A 15,838-nucleotide genomic window follows, 5' to 3' on the forward strand; every position below is an offset into this window, starting at 1 on the left:
CAATGGGATTTCAGAAGGAACACATGGCCTGACTGAGTAAGCATGACTTTGGTTATGCACAGTGTGCTCCCCAACCTTTTCCATGTGCCCCCACACGCAAATGCTCCCAAAGAGGAGTCTGGATCAACAGACAGCAAATTAAACCACTAAGCCTGAAGTAGTGGTCTTAATAGAACCAGACTCTTAGGAAGTCTTGGAAATTTCCAATCCAGGGTCTTCTCATCTGTACTCACTGGAAGACTGGAGCATAATCTAAAGGATTTTATCTGCCCAAGGAAGGGCTTATTTCCAAATGGTGCAGTGACTACTGAGTCAGAAGTCATGGGACCTGATGCCTCAGTTTCCATGTTTATGAAAGGGTGAAAAGATAGGTTATTACGGGGACTAAGTAAGACATTGCATAGGAAGCGCTTAACACAGCAGCTAACACATTGAAGTACTCAATAAATGGTTTTGGCTTTTGTAAATTATTTGATTACTTGCAACATCTTTATATGCCAGTGACATCTTGGCTTGACCCCAGACAGACCCACTCATAATCCAATTCAAACCCCTCGTGCAGGGGAAAAATGTTTTCCAAACATGACTATAAACTCATTTTATTATGCTTTTGAAATAAGAAAATATTATCATAAATATGTGATCTATTAGTGAAGTCACAATCTGAAAAAAAAAGTCAAATGGTACAGTGTATCTGCAGAAGTTACATATTTCTTTTGCTTTTTTAAACTCAATTTCAAAGTAGAACTTGCAGTGATATAAAGAAATGTTTAAGATGTAAAATCATCCCACCACAATTTTGTTCTTGATTCCACAAAACTAACACATCATTCTCATGAATCTGTCCATTTTAAAATAAACAGTATAGGCACATGGAACGTAACAGTAAAATTTTGTATAGATGACAATGGTAACCTCTAAAATCTACATTTTCCTTACTGGTTTTCTAAAAATGCTGCTCCAAAAAGAAAAATAAAATACAAATGTATGCCTGTATAAAATCAGAATATCCCAAATATTTTATACAAATTTTTAAAAGCTCTGATCTCTATGCTCATTTTTCATGAATATTTATAATACTTTAGAGAAATTACATTGCAGAACAAGATAAACATAATTTTACTGTGACCATCATAGGAAAAAACATGTATAAGAATATTTATAACTCTTCGTATTTCAAACAATCTTTAGGTTTGAAGATTTAAGAAATAACATTTAGTATAAAGTGTTATTCCAAACACATACAACTTCATTTTAACTTTGACTGTTTACAGATATTTTCCAAACATTGCTTTTAAATGGCAAATGACAAAGAAAGTGGTTTCACAACTAAATCTTCAAACTAAGTATAAAAATAACAGGAAACATTCAAATTTCTCTTTGGAAAACATCTATGAGATACCAGCTTTCTGCTATCAAATCAAGTCAGCATTTCATTCTGAAAGCACTGTATTAATATGTAATTTTTAAAATAATCCAGTTATAGGCAAAGACTCATGCTGAATATACTTAGTCAACCTGGGTGCCCCTCATGGCTGTGTTTTTGCTTTCAGTACCTGTGTCCAGGCATTTGTGAGACCTCTCTGGGGACAGTGGATTGAATGACCTTCAGGGTCAAAATATTTCCTTGAGGTTCAGACTTAATTTTTTTTTTTTTTTTGGCCATGGGGCTCAGCATGTGGGATCTTAGTTCCCCAACCAGGGATCAAACCTGAGGCCCCTGAATTGGAAGCGTGGAGTCTTAACCACTGCACCTCCAGGGAAGTCCCCAGATTTAAAATTTTTAATTAATTAAAATCTCCTTTCAAATGTATAACTTGCCCCTATTTACAATTGCAGCATGATTTGGATTCAGGATTATAGTTCAGAGGACTTAAAATGGTTAGGGACAGGCTGGGGGTCTGACCTCTCTCTTATCTCCCCATGCCCTCCCCCCTTCAATCTGAAGACCCAAACCATACGGAGATAGGGTACTTGGAAATGAGAGAACTCTTCTAATCCAGTGACTTAAGGTGTGTGAAAGAGTTCTATGAACTATAAAACAACACACCACTAGCCTTCTTAACTTTGTCCTTCCTCTCTCCTGACCAAAGCTATAATTTGTGAGAGGGCCATAGTGCTGAGGTTAACTCCCAAAGCCTTCTCATTCAGCTGAAAAGGACCACCAAGTTTCTAATGATTATCTATAAAGAGATGAAGAGCAGTGGACGCTGGAACAATAATTGACACAGGGAGAAAGGAATCTCACTTTCAGAACATCTCTAGAATAATATTTTTCAGGCAAAACTCTCACCCTGTTTTGGATAATGATGAAGTTAAATGTCTGATCTGAAAAGAAAACTCTCACCAGAGACCTGCTGATTCAAGAATTCAATTCCTGCCCAGCTGGAATGCTGCCAACATTTTCCCATTCCTAACAGGAAAGTCTACGGTTAAAATAAGTGCTTTATTTCTGAAGAAAAAAAGGGAAATGTTAGTGTTAACATTTCTGGTAAGATTTAGGAATCACCCACGTGACTTTGTGTGTTCTATCAATTTAAAGGATCATATGTGATAGCAACAGAGGCGAGCACCTGGCCGGAGGAAATGAGCTTTCAGTGCTGGTGGAGGGTGAGGATGCTAAGTCTTCTTCCTAGTGGAGCTTTCTCATTAGGATGTGAAACAGAATGCTTAAAGAATAGATTCTTCAAACAGCAGTGATTAAAATGGGATGCCCCCTTTTCCAAACAGCATAAAGAAACCACATGTCAATGCTTCTGGCTTACCTTCTGCCTGAAGAAGGAAGGTGGAGGGACAGAGAGTTTGAAACAAAGCTGTTCCAGTGTTATCTGCTTTAGTCATTCATTGAAATTTCTCCTGTTTACAGGAAATTATATCAGTCGTGTCCTAACATTCTCCATGGTGTGATGCTCTTTGAGTTCAATTGTGAATCCCAAATAGGCAAACTCTCAGCCGGTCCAGTTTGCTTTGTTATTTGCTATTTTCCACCCCTCTACAAACATATTAATAAAACAATAAATTTCCTTGAAGGCAATGCTTCTGCCAAAATAAAGTCCTTCAGAAACATATACAATCCGGTGTCCCACCTCTCTCAGCCCTGAAGATTCCTAGGCTCAAGGCCACTGGTCATGTGGGGCTGGAACCAAGCATTGCTAGAGCCACAGATTCCCCATCTCTCTGATCTAATTCTCTTGCTACAGAATAAGCCACCGAGCCATTGGTCCATAGCTGCAGCTTGGGATCTGATTCTTTGGCAAGGAACCGCAGCTGGGTTCTTTTCATCTTCTTTACAACTCTAGCAAAGCCAAGCAACAAAGAACTAAATATCATTGAGAATCCACAGAGAAGGAATGCTGCACTGTAGCTGCCAGTCGTATCCACGAGCCAGCCTGTAACAAGCAACAGCAAAATGATATTGTTGAGGTGAAATTTGACTATTTACTCACTCAAGTCTAATAATCTGTGAGGATAATAACAGTAGATTGCTAGCACCACCCCCTATTATTGACACAAAAAGTAGATCTAAAAGCATTTTGCAACAACTGAAAAATGCATTCTATTTTCTAGAGAAACTTCTAAAACAGATTGTTGTTATTATGTAAAGTGTTTGGAAGTACCACATTCTATACTAAGAATAATATTATTCTTAATACACAATAAATATTAGTTATTATTAATTCCATGAAATATGGTAGAAAAGATAAAAACATCATTCAAATTACAGAGTTTAGGATTACCTCTTTACCTAGAGTGTGAAGAGAATATAATTGTACAGAACCCTAGGAGTAATGTTCCCAGCACCCATATACTGTCTATCTTGAGTAACTGAACATGCTCCTAGATAAAGCAGAATCCAAATTTCCTATTAGATCCAGACATTTTACCCTATCCAGTTTGAAAATCAGATCGTTGGGCCATGTTAAAGTTTCAAATGCAAATTTCAGGAAGCGTAATTCTGTAATCACAGTTTTTTTTTAAATTTATCTGTTGTTGCAACAAATTAACCACAATATCGACTCCTGCTCTAAATTTTGAGGAGAACCAGAGTATATGATATGCAAAATATAAGTCCCAATAATCAGGGACTCAATGGGGTAAAATTAGACATTGGCAGGAAATTATTTTGTAATTAAAAAGGTTTTTAAAGTTCCTCCAAACTTTACTTATGTGCCAAGAAAATCCACCACAGAAGTATACGACTTCTGCTCTCATCTACTTCAACAATTAGTCAAAAATGGCATGCAAAAATTATTAGAAGCCCCATAAAGTTTCCTACAATCCAAAGTGAAAGTGAAGGTTGCTCAGTCATGTCCAACTCTTTGTGACCCCATGGACTATATAGTCCATGGAATTCTCCAGGCCAGAATAATGGAGTGGGTAACCTTCCCTTCTCCAGGGCATCTTCCCAACCCAGGGACTAAACCCAGGTCTCCCACATTGCAGGCGCATTCTTTACCAGCTGAGCCACAAAGGAAGCCCAAGAATACTGCAGTGGATAGCCTATCCCTTCTCCAGTGGATCTTCCTGACCCCGGAATTGAACCGGGGTCTCCTGCATTGCAGGTGGATTCTTTACCAACTGAGCTATGAGGGAAGCCTACAATCCAAACTGTTACTCTCAAATATTTTAGTTATGTGATTTACTTGTACATTTCTTTAGCAGCAAACAAGAGACTGAGTAAAGAACTGTCATCTTAAAAGTCATTAAATAAGAGAAGTATTACAACAGGAACTCACACACTAATCCTCTAATACCTAGCAATGAGTATAATGTCTGATATGCCAAATGCTGGAGAAGACTCTTCTGTGTCCCTTGGACTGCAAGGAGATCCAATCAGTCAATCTTAAAGGAAATCAGTCCTGAATATTCATTGGAAGGACTGATGCTGGAGCTGAAACTCCAATACTTTAGCCACCTGATACACTGACTCATTGGAAAAGACCCTGATGCTGGGAAAGATTGAAGGCAGGAGGAGAAGGGGATGAGTAAACTCCAGGAGTTGGTGATGGACAGGGAAGCCTGGCATGCTGCAGTCCATGGGGTCGCAAAGAATCGGACCGACTGAGCAACTGAACTGAACTGATGCCAAATGAAGGTCATGGTTTGACAAAAGGATCCAGGAATCCTCATTTATGTTCCATGACTGTTTAACAGAATCACAGTGTTCCTAAAGGTTGGTAAATACAAAAACTGTCTATGGAGGGAGGATGTGAGAACATATTGGGGGTATTTTCTAAAACTGAAGCACTAAACATATCCTTCTATATCATGGAGTTTAAACTGACCAGGAATTTTTATCCGTAGCCATCAAGCAGTCACAATTTCCCCTGGTTTGACACTTTAGCAATTGCTGGGTTTGGAAATAACTTGAACTGTTGTCTATTTACAACAGTTGCTAAAGCAGAAATCCTGCCTTCTTCAAAATATCCCCTTCTTTCCTTCTGGGTAAATGTTTACTTCATTTCTCTTTTGCCTGTCTTCAGAGACCTTCTTCACTCTCAGTTTTAATCTAAGCAGGTAATAATCTGGACCAATCATTCTCATGCTTTAGTGTACAGGAGCATCACAAGAAAACTGCTTGAGAATGTAGGTTCCTGGAACTCACCCCCAAAGATCCAAATCACAGGTGGAGGGTCATGGAATCTGCAGTCTCACAGGGGTCCCAGGGGATTCTGTTGCAGTGATCTTAAGACCTCATTCTGAGAGACACTGGTCTAGACTACACACCCCAAGAAGAAGGAATGGGTTCTTATCTGTTTGCTGCTACATCAACAGCACCAGACACAGGGCTGATGTACCAGCAATAAATATCTGTTGAATTACTTCTTTAAGGCATGCAATACGTATTTCTTGAATTATTAATGCACTCAATGAATATTTGTGGAATTACTTAATCATGTTTTTAATGTCCGTTATCATTTTACAAAACATTCTAGATGCTTTATCTTGAGTCCCAAATCTGTTCCGAATCTGGCCTCCCTCTAATGCTCGGATTTCATCCTTAAATGCCTTATTGGGTATTTCAGATATCTGAGTATGTCTAAACATTACATTTATTATTTTCTGGCAAAGCTACTCTCTTCAGCTTCCTTATTTCTTTCAAGTGTGCCATCATCTCCTGATATATTGGACTTTTTCCCTCCTTCATATCCCCACATGCTAAAATCAGTTGATTTCCCCCGACATGTCCTCCTTTGACCCCAGAGTTCATTCTCATTTCTCCTACAGAAGCCATAGTTCAGGCCTTTATCAGACAGGTCCCGAACTATCAGAAAGAAATTCTGCTTCTCCACTAAAGTACTAGATCATCTTTCTAAAACACATCCTTTGCACAAAAGCTGTAATACTTTAGAGACCCATATTCTCTGATGTATATAGGGCCCCACCTCCTTTAGTGGGCACTGGAGACACTCCACTAGGACACCTGTACATTAATATTTCAGCTCACCACCTACCTCATCATTCTACCTCTATGGCCGCCAGCCTTCCCTCTGAATGTGCCCAACTTATATTTAAGTCTGAACATCTGTTTCATTCCATTGCTCCCATTATTTGTGTTGAACAGAATCAAGATCCTAATTTGGGACTTTTTTTCCCCAAGTACACTAAGGTCCTCCATTTAGTTGGAAGAAGATTATAGAACAAGGATGTAGGTGAGACCATGGTATTTTGGTGGCTCGGCCATTCCTTTCTCTTTCATTCTTCCCAGCTTACTTCCACTTCTCATAGTATGTTGTGTGAGTTCACTGTTTTTACATCAATACGACAAAGGGAAGCAGTGATTGGGGTTGGGGGGTTTCCTCTGGAAACTTACCTGCGATGGGTGGGCTCACCAAGTACGGCACTGCATGCAAGAAGTATACCACGCCGAGCGCTGATGACAGAGAGGTGGTCCCCACAATTTCTGCGGTCACTACTGGGATCAGAGTCACGTAGGCACCATCGAAGTAGCCAAAAGTACAAGCGAAAGGCACGAGCAGGGGAAGGCTTTGAAGCATTGGGAGGCAGAGATAGCAGAGCCCATCCAGTCCGATGGCAAAGAGGTAGCAAACGTACTGGTAGTTCTTCAGACACCTATGGATTTGAAGACCAAGAATGAGTGCAGGATACACAGCTTCTATCAAAGAGCTCTAGAATCCTGGCATGTAGCAGTAAGCACTTTATTTATAGAGATGGCCTCCCCATTGTGTGCTTTCTACCCTGTCTTCTTATCTTTCTTTTGGTATATGCAAATGCAAGAATGTATCTTCCCAGGAAGCATTATGGTAGAAAATAACCCATGCACTAAAATTAGAAAGATAGACGTTTGAATCCAGTTCTCCCATCTACTAACTGCCTAACTCTAACCTCAGTTCCTTTAGCTATAAAACAAGATGTTGTCTATCTCAGAGTTAATCAAGGAAATTTGTGAAATAACACATAGAGTGTCAGGAGACTAATATTTTCTACAAGTCTACGATATTAGATGCTTTCAGATATGTCATCCACTAGTCTCCAACTCTTCATATATGTTCAGTAACCCAAGGGGTTATACAAAGAGGAAGCCATGACATGAAGAAATGAAAATGATTTGCCAGAGATTATGATGGTCATGCATTAGGACTAAGTCTTATTTCAAGATCTCCCCAGCGGTACATCCATGAATATTTTCCCTTTGTAGATCCAAACCCATCTATGATAGCAATTATTACAAAGACTCTGTATTATATCAGCATCAGCAATTTATACTTTATAAATTATGTAATAAAAGCCATTTATGCTTTTCTGCTTGTAATCTCATTTGAGCCTCACAAAATGCTATAAAGTCCATAGGCAAATATCAAACTGGTCCATTTTACAGACCAAGACCCGTGAGGATCTGAGAGTTGGGTGATTTTCTCTAAGTCTCAGAGATAATATGGGGCAGAGCCAGGACAAGAACTTGGGTCTTTTATATCTTAGACTAGAAATCCCTCTTTCAGATCTGTATCAGACTGCTTCTGGTTGGGTTATTTGATTGTAAAGAAAGATACCCTTTGCTCTTCCCCACATTCCTTAGCTATTAAAACTGTGGCTTTTATATTTAATCCTAAATACTGTATTCATGATGCCAGTGAATGGCAGTTGGATCCTGATTACTTCCCAAAGACATAACAGCTAAGAAGCCACATGATGATAGGTCTCCCAGCTCATAGCTCAAGTGTGAAAAGTCTGTCATTTAGGAGAATATGAATAGTTTGCTCTCTTCAATCTAGATTAGCATTAGCTGAAGAAACTACTTAGATTTCTTAAAATACTGGTTTCTAAGTCTAAAATTATACTGAAACGATTTGCTACTTGCACTGTCAAACATAAATATGTGGTGCTACAGATAATGTGTTATTATTGACCTGGTCCTCCTACCTAGACTGGAGTCTATTCCTCTGTCTGTTGCCAGCCAGTCTCTGGGGTGGTTCAAAAGACACTAAAACCACAGTGACCAGTCAGAAGTTGTTTTATTGGAGGACTGATCTGACTTAGAATGGAATTAAATTTGTTACCAGAACTTGTAACTATCCTTTGCTTCTGCCATTTAGACATACCCATCATTCTAAATGATCTAGATCAGGTGTCAGCAAACTATGGCCAAATCTGGCCCACCACTTGTTTTTGGGACTTAGAATGGTTTTCCCATTTCTGAATGACTGGAAAAAATCAAAAGAACAATAAAATGTTGTGACATGCAAAAACTGTATGAGAAACTAAAATTTTAGTGTCCTTAAATAAAGCCTTATTGGAATATGGCCACTCTCTTTTGGTCACATATTGTCTATGGTTACCTTTGTGCTACAACAGCAAAGTTCGGTGGTTGGGATCATATGACCTACAAAGTCAATGAGACTTTATCTGTTTAATGTCTATCCCTGTACAAAAAGTTTGCTGACGCCTGACTAGAAGAACCAACATGGGAGTTGCCTTCAGATATTGAAAACCTGTTAACATTATTTAGACCTAGGTATTCTAGAGGGTAAGGTGATGAAAGTGAAGTTAAAGTCATTCAGTCATGTCTGACTCTTTGCAACCCCATGGACTAGAATTCTCCAGGCCAGAATACTGGAGTGGGTGGCCATTCCCTTCTCCAAGGGATCCTCCCAACCCAGGGATTGAACCCGGGTCTCCCACATTGCAGGTAGATTCTTTACCAGCTAAGCCATCAGGGAAGCCCAAGGTGATGAAGGGAAACTCAAAGCTTAAAGTTCCTTGTGGGGAACCAGCGGTGGTTTCACAGGTTTTTACCTTCTGTCAGTTAGCCATCCGAACGTGATATTGCCAATAATGTCAATCACCCCAAGAATAGACATAAGAAAAGCAGCTTGCTGATGAGTCACTCCGACACTCAACGCATAAGGCACGAAGTACACAAACAGAGGACTACAGCCATAAGCCATAAACAGAACAGAGATGGCCAACACAACAAAGTCCGACATCAGTAAAAAACTGTATTCCTGCTGCAAAGAGCCACAGAGGCAGGTCTGCACCCATTCTTTAGTCCAAGTCGAACAGGGAGACGCCTGCTTAAAGTCTTGTGTCTGAGTTCTGCAGACATGGTTCTGCTCTGGAGTGGTTTGGTCCTCTTTAAGAGTGATTGGCCGCATCAAGGCACCGCAGACACAGAGATTCAAAACGAAGCCCCCAAGGATGAGTAATGCTCCCCTCCAGGAAAACTGTTCAATAAGGAGCTGAACCACAGGAGCCAGGATGAAGATGCCAATGCCACTTCCTGACAGGGAGATCCCATAAGCAAGGGCTTTCCGTCTGCTGAAATACTTGCCAACCATGGCAATAGCTGGAGAGTAACAAAGTGCAAATCCAAGACCTGGTGATAAATAGAAGTCTATGAGTGCTAATGGCATGTCATGAATAGCCACTGAAAGAACATCTCTCAGAATCATACTATTGGCATTTAAGAGAATCTGAACCTCAGGTAAATCCCTTTAAAATTGCTTTCTACATCAAGCTGAAAATGAGTCTCCCCTCACCAGCCATCCACAATTTGGAAAGTATAGCATCTGTATGACTTTCTTCTTGGGAAGAAAAGCTTTAAGGGACTATGACTTAAGCAAAATAAAATGAAGACTTTAAAAACTATTATACAAGTTAAATTTGAATTAACTAGAATATCAGGGTAACACTGACCTGAGAAATGTATTCTCACCACCACAATTCTTTTTTAAATAAATTAAAGTTAATTTTAGTAAATTAAATGATCTCTGGGTAATTTAGGTATTGTTAAATTATTGAAAATACTTACATTACTAATAATACTTAAATTATCCAGAGAATTACTTCAACTCTTCACTGCACATGAAGACACAACCCTGATTATCTGGACCACTTTGGAATTTGTGTTTAAATAGCATATGTGATCCTGTGAAAGTTCCAGAGTAATTTCATATATTAAGAAACATGCTAATTTTATCCATGAACATAGCATGTACATATAGCAACCCGAAAATATCCCCAGTAGAAAGTCTCTTCATGATTTTCCAGTTTTATTATTTTAAGTCAAGAAAATCAGAAAGGCTTTAAACCTGGAATTTAAACATCAAGGAAGGAAAAGGAGAACTGCCTGCACCTATTTCCATTTTTGGAGCAGGGTGAGCAATGATCCCAGTTTTGCTTGAACTGGGGTTTCCCACATGTGAGGCTTTCAGCACCAGACCCAGGACAGTTTCTGGTAAACTGGGAGGATGGGACACCCTAGTGGTCAGGCCTTTTGGGTGACAAGGGACAGACACCTTTTTAGCTGACAGAGCTAGATTTATAATCTCACTGTGAGATTATATCTTTTATTGGCCAGATCATGCAAGTCCCTCCAACCAATCTTGATGCTCTGCAGTCCCTGTAAGTGTGATTTATGGAATGCACATCGGTTGCTTCTCTTTCTACGGACTTCATTCTCTAACATATATTTCCATAACATTGAAAGAGAATGTGTGATGTAAGAATATTCACAAGAGGCTTTTTTTTTAACTGCAAACCCCCATTTATTGGACAATGATACTCACTAAAAAGTAAGGGCAACTCAGGTCAACCACAGACAGTATTTCAATGTCTTGGCAAAGATGTTGGGAGAATGATCATTGCTAAAAATTTATGTTGCCCTGGCTAATGTTGCTCTGCTTCTGAGTGAAGGATCTCAGCCATACATGGCTGCCCAAGGAAAGTCAGCAGTCTGTCACGTGGCTGAATTAAACTGGTGACACAGTTTCTTACATATGAGAGTCCATTAAACTTCTAGCCCTTTTGTTTAACGTTTGGTAGGCAGACATTCAGCTAAATTATGCATCCAACAATATGAATATTTTATGAATTACTGCTCTGTGGGAAGGCTTAACAACCCCTGGATAGGGCGGGATGAGAAGGGTGGTACAAAGTGCCCTTACCTGTAAGAACTCCCAGGGTGAGGTAGAGATGCTTCAGACTGGTGGCAAATGAGCCCAGGATGAGACCAGTAGATGCAAGCAAGCCACCCAGCATGATTCCCACTTGACAGGAAAAATGGTTACTGACAACACTCCCAAGTGGAGCTTCAAAAACAATAATGAAAAGGTTCAACATAGAGGCCTTGAGGGCGCCGTGCGAAGGCTGTGGTGCCGCAGCAGTGGAGCAGATAACCGTCCGTCCTCAGATCCCTGAGCCCACCCCACTCATTCTATGGACACAAACCGAGGAGCGAGGAAAGGACTTGTCCATGGTCCCACAGAGAACAAGTGGCAAGGCTAGAATCAGGATCAGGTCTCCTGACTAGCATTTGACTGCTCATTCCATTTCTCCATTCTAGAATGGTCATAATCCCAGGAGAATGGGCTGCTTTTCAAACAGCAAGTCAGCTCCTTTAAACAAAGGCCTTGGATAGAATGTAAACACACTGCATCTAATGTGACCCTGATTTAGCTCAGTGGTTGCACAGTGATCTGCCTTGTATGTTTCACATAATATGGATCATACAGAGTTAACAATAGTCATGACAGGTAAATGATGGGGAAGAAGGTGCGCAGCACTGCCAGCCAGCAGTGTTATGCAAGACAAGGCCAGGGAGAGAGATCATAGACACACTTCACAATCTGGCACTGCTTCTGGGCTTTTGGAAACCCTGTGGATGAGAAATGAAAGCCCAGAAAATCTAGGAAATGCGATGATAACATTTCAGTTAGTCTCATTCTATCTGTGGTTTAACAATGTGTCAGAATTATGCCAACTTCCAGATTTATAGGAAAATAATTAAAGCTGGAAGAGACCAAAAAGAAACTAAAGTTCAGGGGAATATAACATACCCAAGATCACCAAAAAATATTCAGCTCAGGGAACCTGACACCGAGTACAGTGTTATTTCACCCTATTACTCGGGCTTCTTGGGTCTTTCAGGCAGAGGAGATGGGTGGAGGAAGCATGTGAATTTCTTTCTAAAGAACAATTCATGCTGACACCAGTACTCATGGTAACAAGATCAGAAGAGCCAATTCTCTGGGTATCTGTGGAGTATAATTTTTATATAGATCAGGTTAAAATTGGGGCTTGATTCAAATGTACATGATAGAATCAGTCATCAGCCTAATATCCCATCTAGTTAGAATAGTAGCTGGATGCATATATAACCTCTAGATAATAGGAATGAGCGAATCTCCTAAAAATATATTTAATTCTCCAGGCTGATGCTGTGATGGCTGTTGGAAAGTGACAAGATGTATATGAAACTCCATGAAAAATGTTCACTTCTCTGCCCATCGTAGTGCAGATATGGCCCCAAGGTATGTCCCAGATGTGATTCTGCAGCCTCTTGTCCATACTCCGAACTCAACCAATGAGCAAACAGTATACAGTAATTGTGTACAAGAGGACTCAAGGCCTTGGATAGAATTTAAATACACTGCATCTAATGTGACCCTGCTTTAGCTCAACAGTTCACATGGTCATTGTAACCACAGTGGTCACTGAAGGCCATTTATTCCTCTTTGGGGGATTATAAATATTCTCCAAAAGATAACAGTGGGAGAAATGAGTCACCTGCATCCTTCATGAAAGATAAACATGGCAGTTCTCACTGCCATGAGCACAAGTGTGCTCACACAAAGACAATGACTACTCATCTGACCCTGAAAATCAAGTGATCATCTTACCGTTTTAAATTAAAAAGATAGGCTAGAAAACCCGAGTTACGATTTTTTGATCCCTTCTGACCTTCCAGTGTTATCAGTAGTGTCAATTTAGTGGTCTTGTGAAACCTAGAATTGCACTCAAATTCCTTCCAACCAAGGAACTACATCAGAACAAATCAACCAGCTCCTGATTATGTACATTTTTCTAAAAATAAATATGAATCAGTACCTAGAATGGAATAGTGATGCTATTTATGTGTTACTAAACCATATAGTATTTTCTTCTGCCACCAAGATATGGCCTGAAGAGATAACAGTTTTTAAAAAATATTTAGGAGTCAATAAATGAAAGGATTAAATGGGTCAAGCCTGCAAATAGATCACTTCAATTTGACCCAATCTCATAAAATTTCTATGACACTCATGTAATAACTTTGGTTGGAAATTTTTAAAAAGAAAAATCTCAAGGTTAGTTTCTCTTTACTGTACAGATGGAATGAGAGACTCCGTGAATCTTGAGACCACTCTACACATTATATATAGTACCTTTGTGGTTCTGGAAGGATATAATAGCCATCGTGTATATGCTTATCTTATGATTGCAACATTCTATTTTTCCACAATACTTCTCTAACAATGAAGACTTATGCATGAAAAATGAATCAGTGAGCCAAATTTTGAACCCTCTGGGAAGGAAACAGAATGAAAACAAAACTTGAGGCATGATGCACATATTACTGGCACTTATTTAAGGAGACTGCATGGAAATGACTCACAGTGCCTTCTGATGGCTGTTTACATGACTGGAAAATAAGGGGACAACAAGACAGAGTGTACAGTGTATAGTTAGCTGCATCCAAAATCAGGACGAGTCCTGTGATGCCTGGCTCCCTAACTTGATACGGAAGAACCAAATGGTAAGTATCCAACCGACTGTACTCACCACCTGGTCCATCTGATATCAACCAAGAACATTAATTCCAACAGCATGTCTGACTGAGTTTGGTTAAAGGCAGGATCATATTTTTCTCTTTACATAGTTCTAGTTAATTTTTACCATAGCCCTTCTACTCAGAAAAACAGGTCATCAAACACAGTGGAAGGTCACTGTTATGTACAGTTCAAAGGGAGCCAGTAATTGTCTGTCTCTGGAGATACTTACCACAGAGCATGGTCACACAGTCTACAATGGAATGGATCCAGGCTGTCTGTGCATAATCCTGAGAGAAGTATGTCTGGAACTCCACAAAAAAAATTGAAATACATCTGAAAAAAAGTGCAAGTATTTTATACAAAAAAAAAAAAAAAAAACAAACCACAATGAATATAGATTTGAACGAAAGCTTCAAGTTTTGGTTCAATCAGCTGTTCCAGTCTCTAAGGGTTTTAATTGATTTTGACTGATTTTCAATGATACATTGCTGGTCCATTATAAGTGGGAAATCAGAAGCTAACCATTGGCCATTCTAAGGGATAAGACCAAGTGTTCATTCGCTACAGGGGCTGTGAAGCCAAGTAGATGTGAAGATCAGTGCTGTAGGAAAAGTCTTGTGGAAAAGATGGCAGGTCAAACACATGGGTTCTTACTCAGCTTAGTGTTTCACTAACATCTGTAGCTTTTAAGAGTTGGCTGTACAAGTTATGATTTGACAATAAACTGTTATACATCACCCAGCAATTTCACTTCTAGGTTTTAACCAAAGTTAATAAACAGATAATGGTGATAATAATAATAGAACATAATAATACAAAAAAGATACACATATATTGTGGATAACTATTTATAATAGCCAAATGTTGTCACCAACCTATTTGTCCACCAGTAGGGACTGGTTTAAAATTAAAAGACGCTGAAATGATAAGGGACTGAAATTAAAAGATGCTTGCTCCTTGGAAGAAAAGCTATGACAAACCTAAATAGTGTATTAAAAATCAGACATTACTTTGCCAACAAAGGTGTCTAGTCAAGTCTGGTTTTTCCAGTAGTCATGGATGGATGTGAGAGCTGGACCATAAACAAGGCTGAGCGCCAAAGGATTGATGCTTTTGAACTGTGGTGTTGGAGAAGACTCTTGAGAGTCCCTTGGACTGCAAGGAGATCCAACCAGTCCATCCTAAAGGAAATCAGTCCTGAATATTCATTGGAAGGACTGATGTTGAAGCTGAAACTCTAATACTTTGGCCACCTGATGGGAAGAGCTGACTCACTGGAAAAGACCCTGATGCTGGAAAATATTGAAGGCAAGAGGAGAAGGGGACGACTGAGGTTGAGATGGTTGGATGGCATCACCAACTTGATGGACATGAGTTTGAGCAAGCTCAGGGAGTTGGTGATGGACAGGGAAGCCTGGCATGCTGCAGTCTATGCGGTTGCAAAGAGTCAGACATGACTGAGTGATTGAACTGAACTGAACTGAGGGACTGCTTAAGCAACTTAGACATAGTCGACATAACCTCCCATGTCTGGCCTCTGGGAAGTGAGGTCGCTCAGTCGGGTCCAACCCTTTATGACCCCATGGACTGTAGCCCACCAGGCTCCTCCATCCATGGAATTTTCCAGGCAAGAGTACTGGAGTGGGTTGCCATTTCCTTCTCCAGAGGATCTTCCCCACCCAGGGATTGAACCCAGGTCTCCCACATTGCAAGCAGATGCTTTTACCATATGAGCCATGAGGGAAGCTCCCTTGTGGAGTTATAGCATATTAATAAAATGAAATATT

At 39.8% G+C, this 15,838-nt stretch overlaps 1 protein-coding gene across 2 annotated transcripts in view; it reads right to left on the reverse strand.

Annotated features, from left to right (window-relative positions):
- Window positions 1-1,096: 1,096 nt before the first annotated feature.
- SLC16A12 (solute carrier family 16 member 12) overlaps window positions 1,097-15,838 on the reverse strand; it is a 99,858-nt gene continuing 85,116 nt past the window's right edge. For both annotated transcript variants that reach the window (XM_055560586.1, XM_055560587.1), the window contains exons 3-7: window positions 14,281-14,384; window positions 11,406-11,549; window positions 9,256-9,835; window positions 6,815-7,074; window positions 1,097-3,389 (exon numbers count right to left, since the gene is read on the reverse strand). In XM_055560586.1, the coding sequence (XP_055416561.1) occupies window positions 3,127-3,389; window positions 6,815-7,074; window positions 9,256-9,835; window positions 11,406-11,549; window positions 14,281-14,384 (1,351 nt within the window). In that variant the 3' untranslated portion in view covers window positions 1,097-3,126. The remainder of the gene's footprint in view (window positions 3,390-6,814; window positions 7,075-9,255; window positions 9,836-11,405; window positions 11,550-14,280; window positions 14,385-15,838) is intronic.

The sequence above is a fragment of the Bubalus kerabau genome, chromosome 22, assembly GCF_029407905.1.
Source record: "Bubalus kerabau isolate K-KA32 ecotype Philippines breed swamp buffalo chromosome 22, PCC_UOA_SB_1v2, whole genome shotgun sequence".
In the NCBI taxonomy this organism is placed as follows: domain Eukaryota; kingdom Metazoa; phylum Chordata; class Mammalia; order Artiodactyla; family Bovidae; genus Bubalus; species Bubalus kerabau.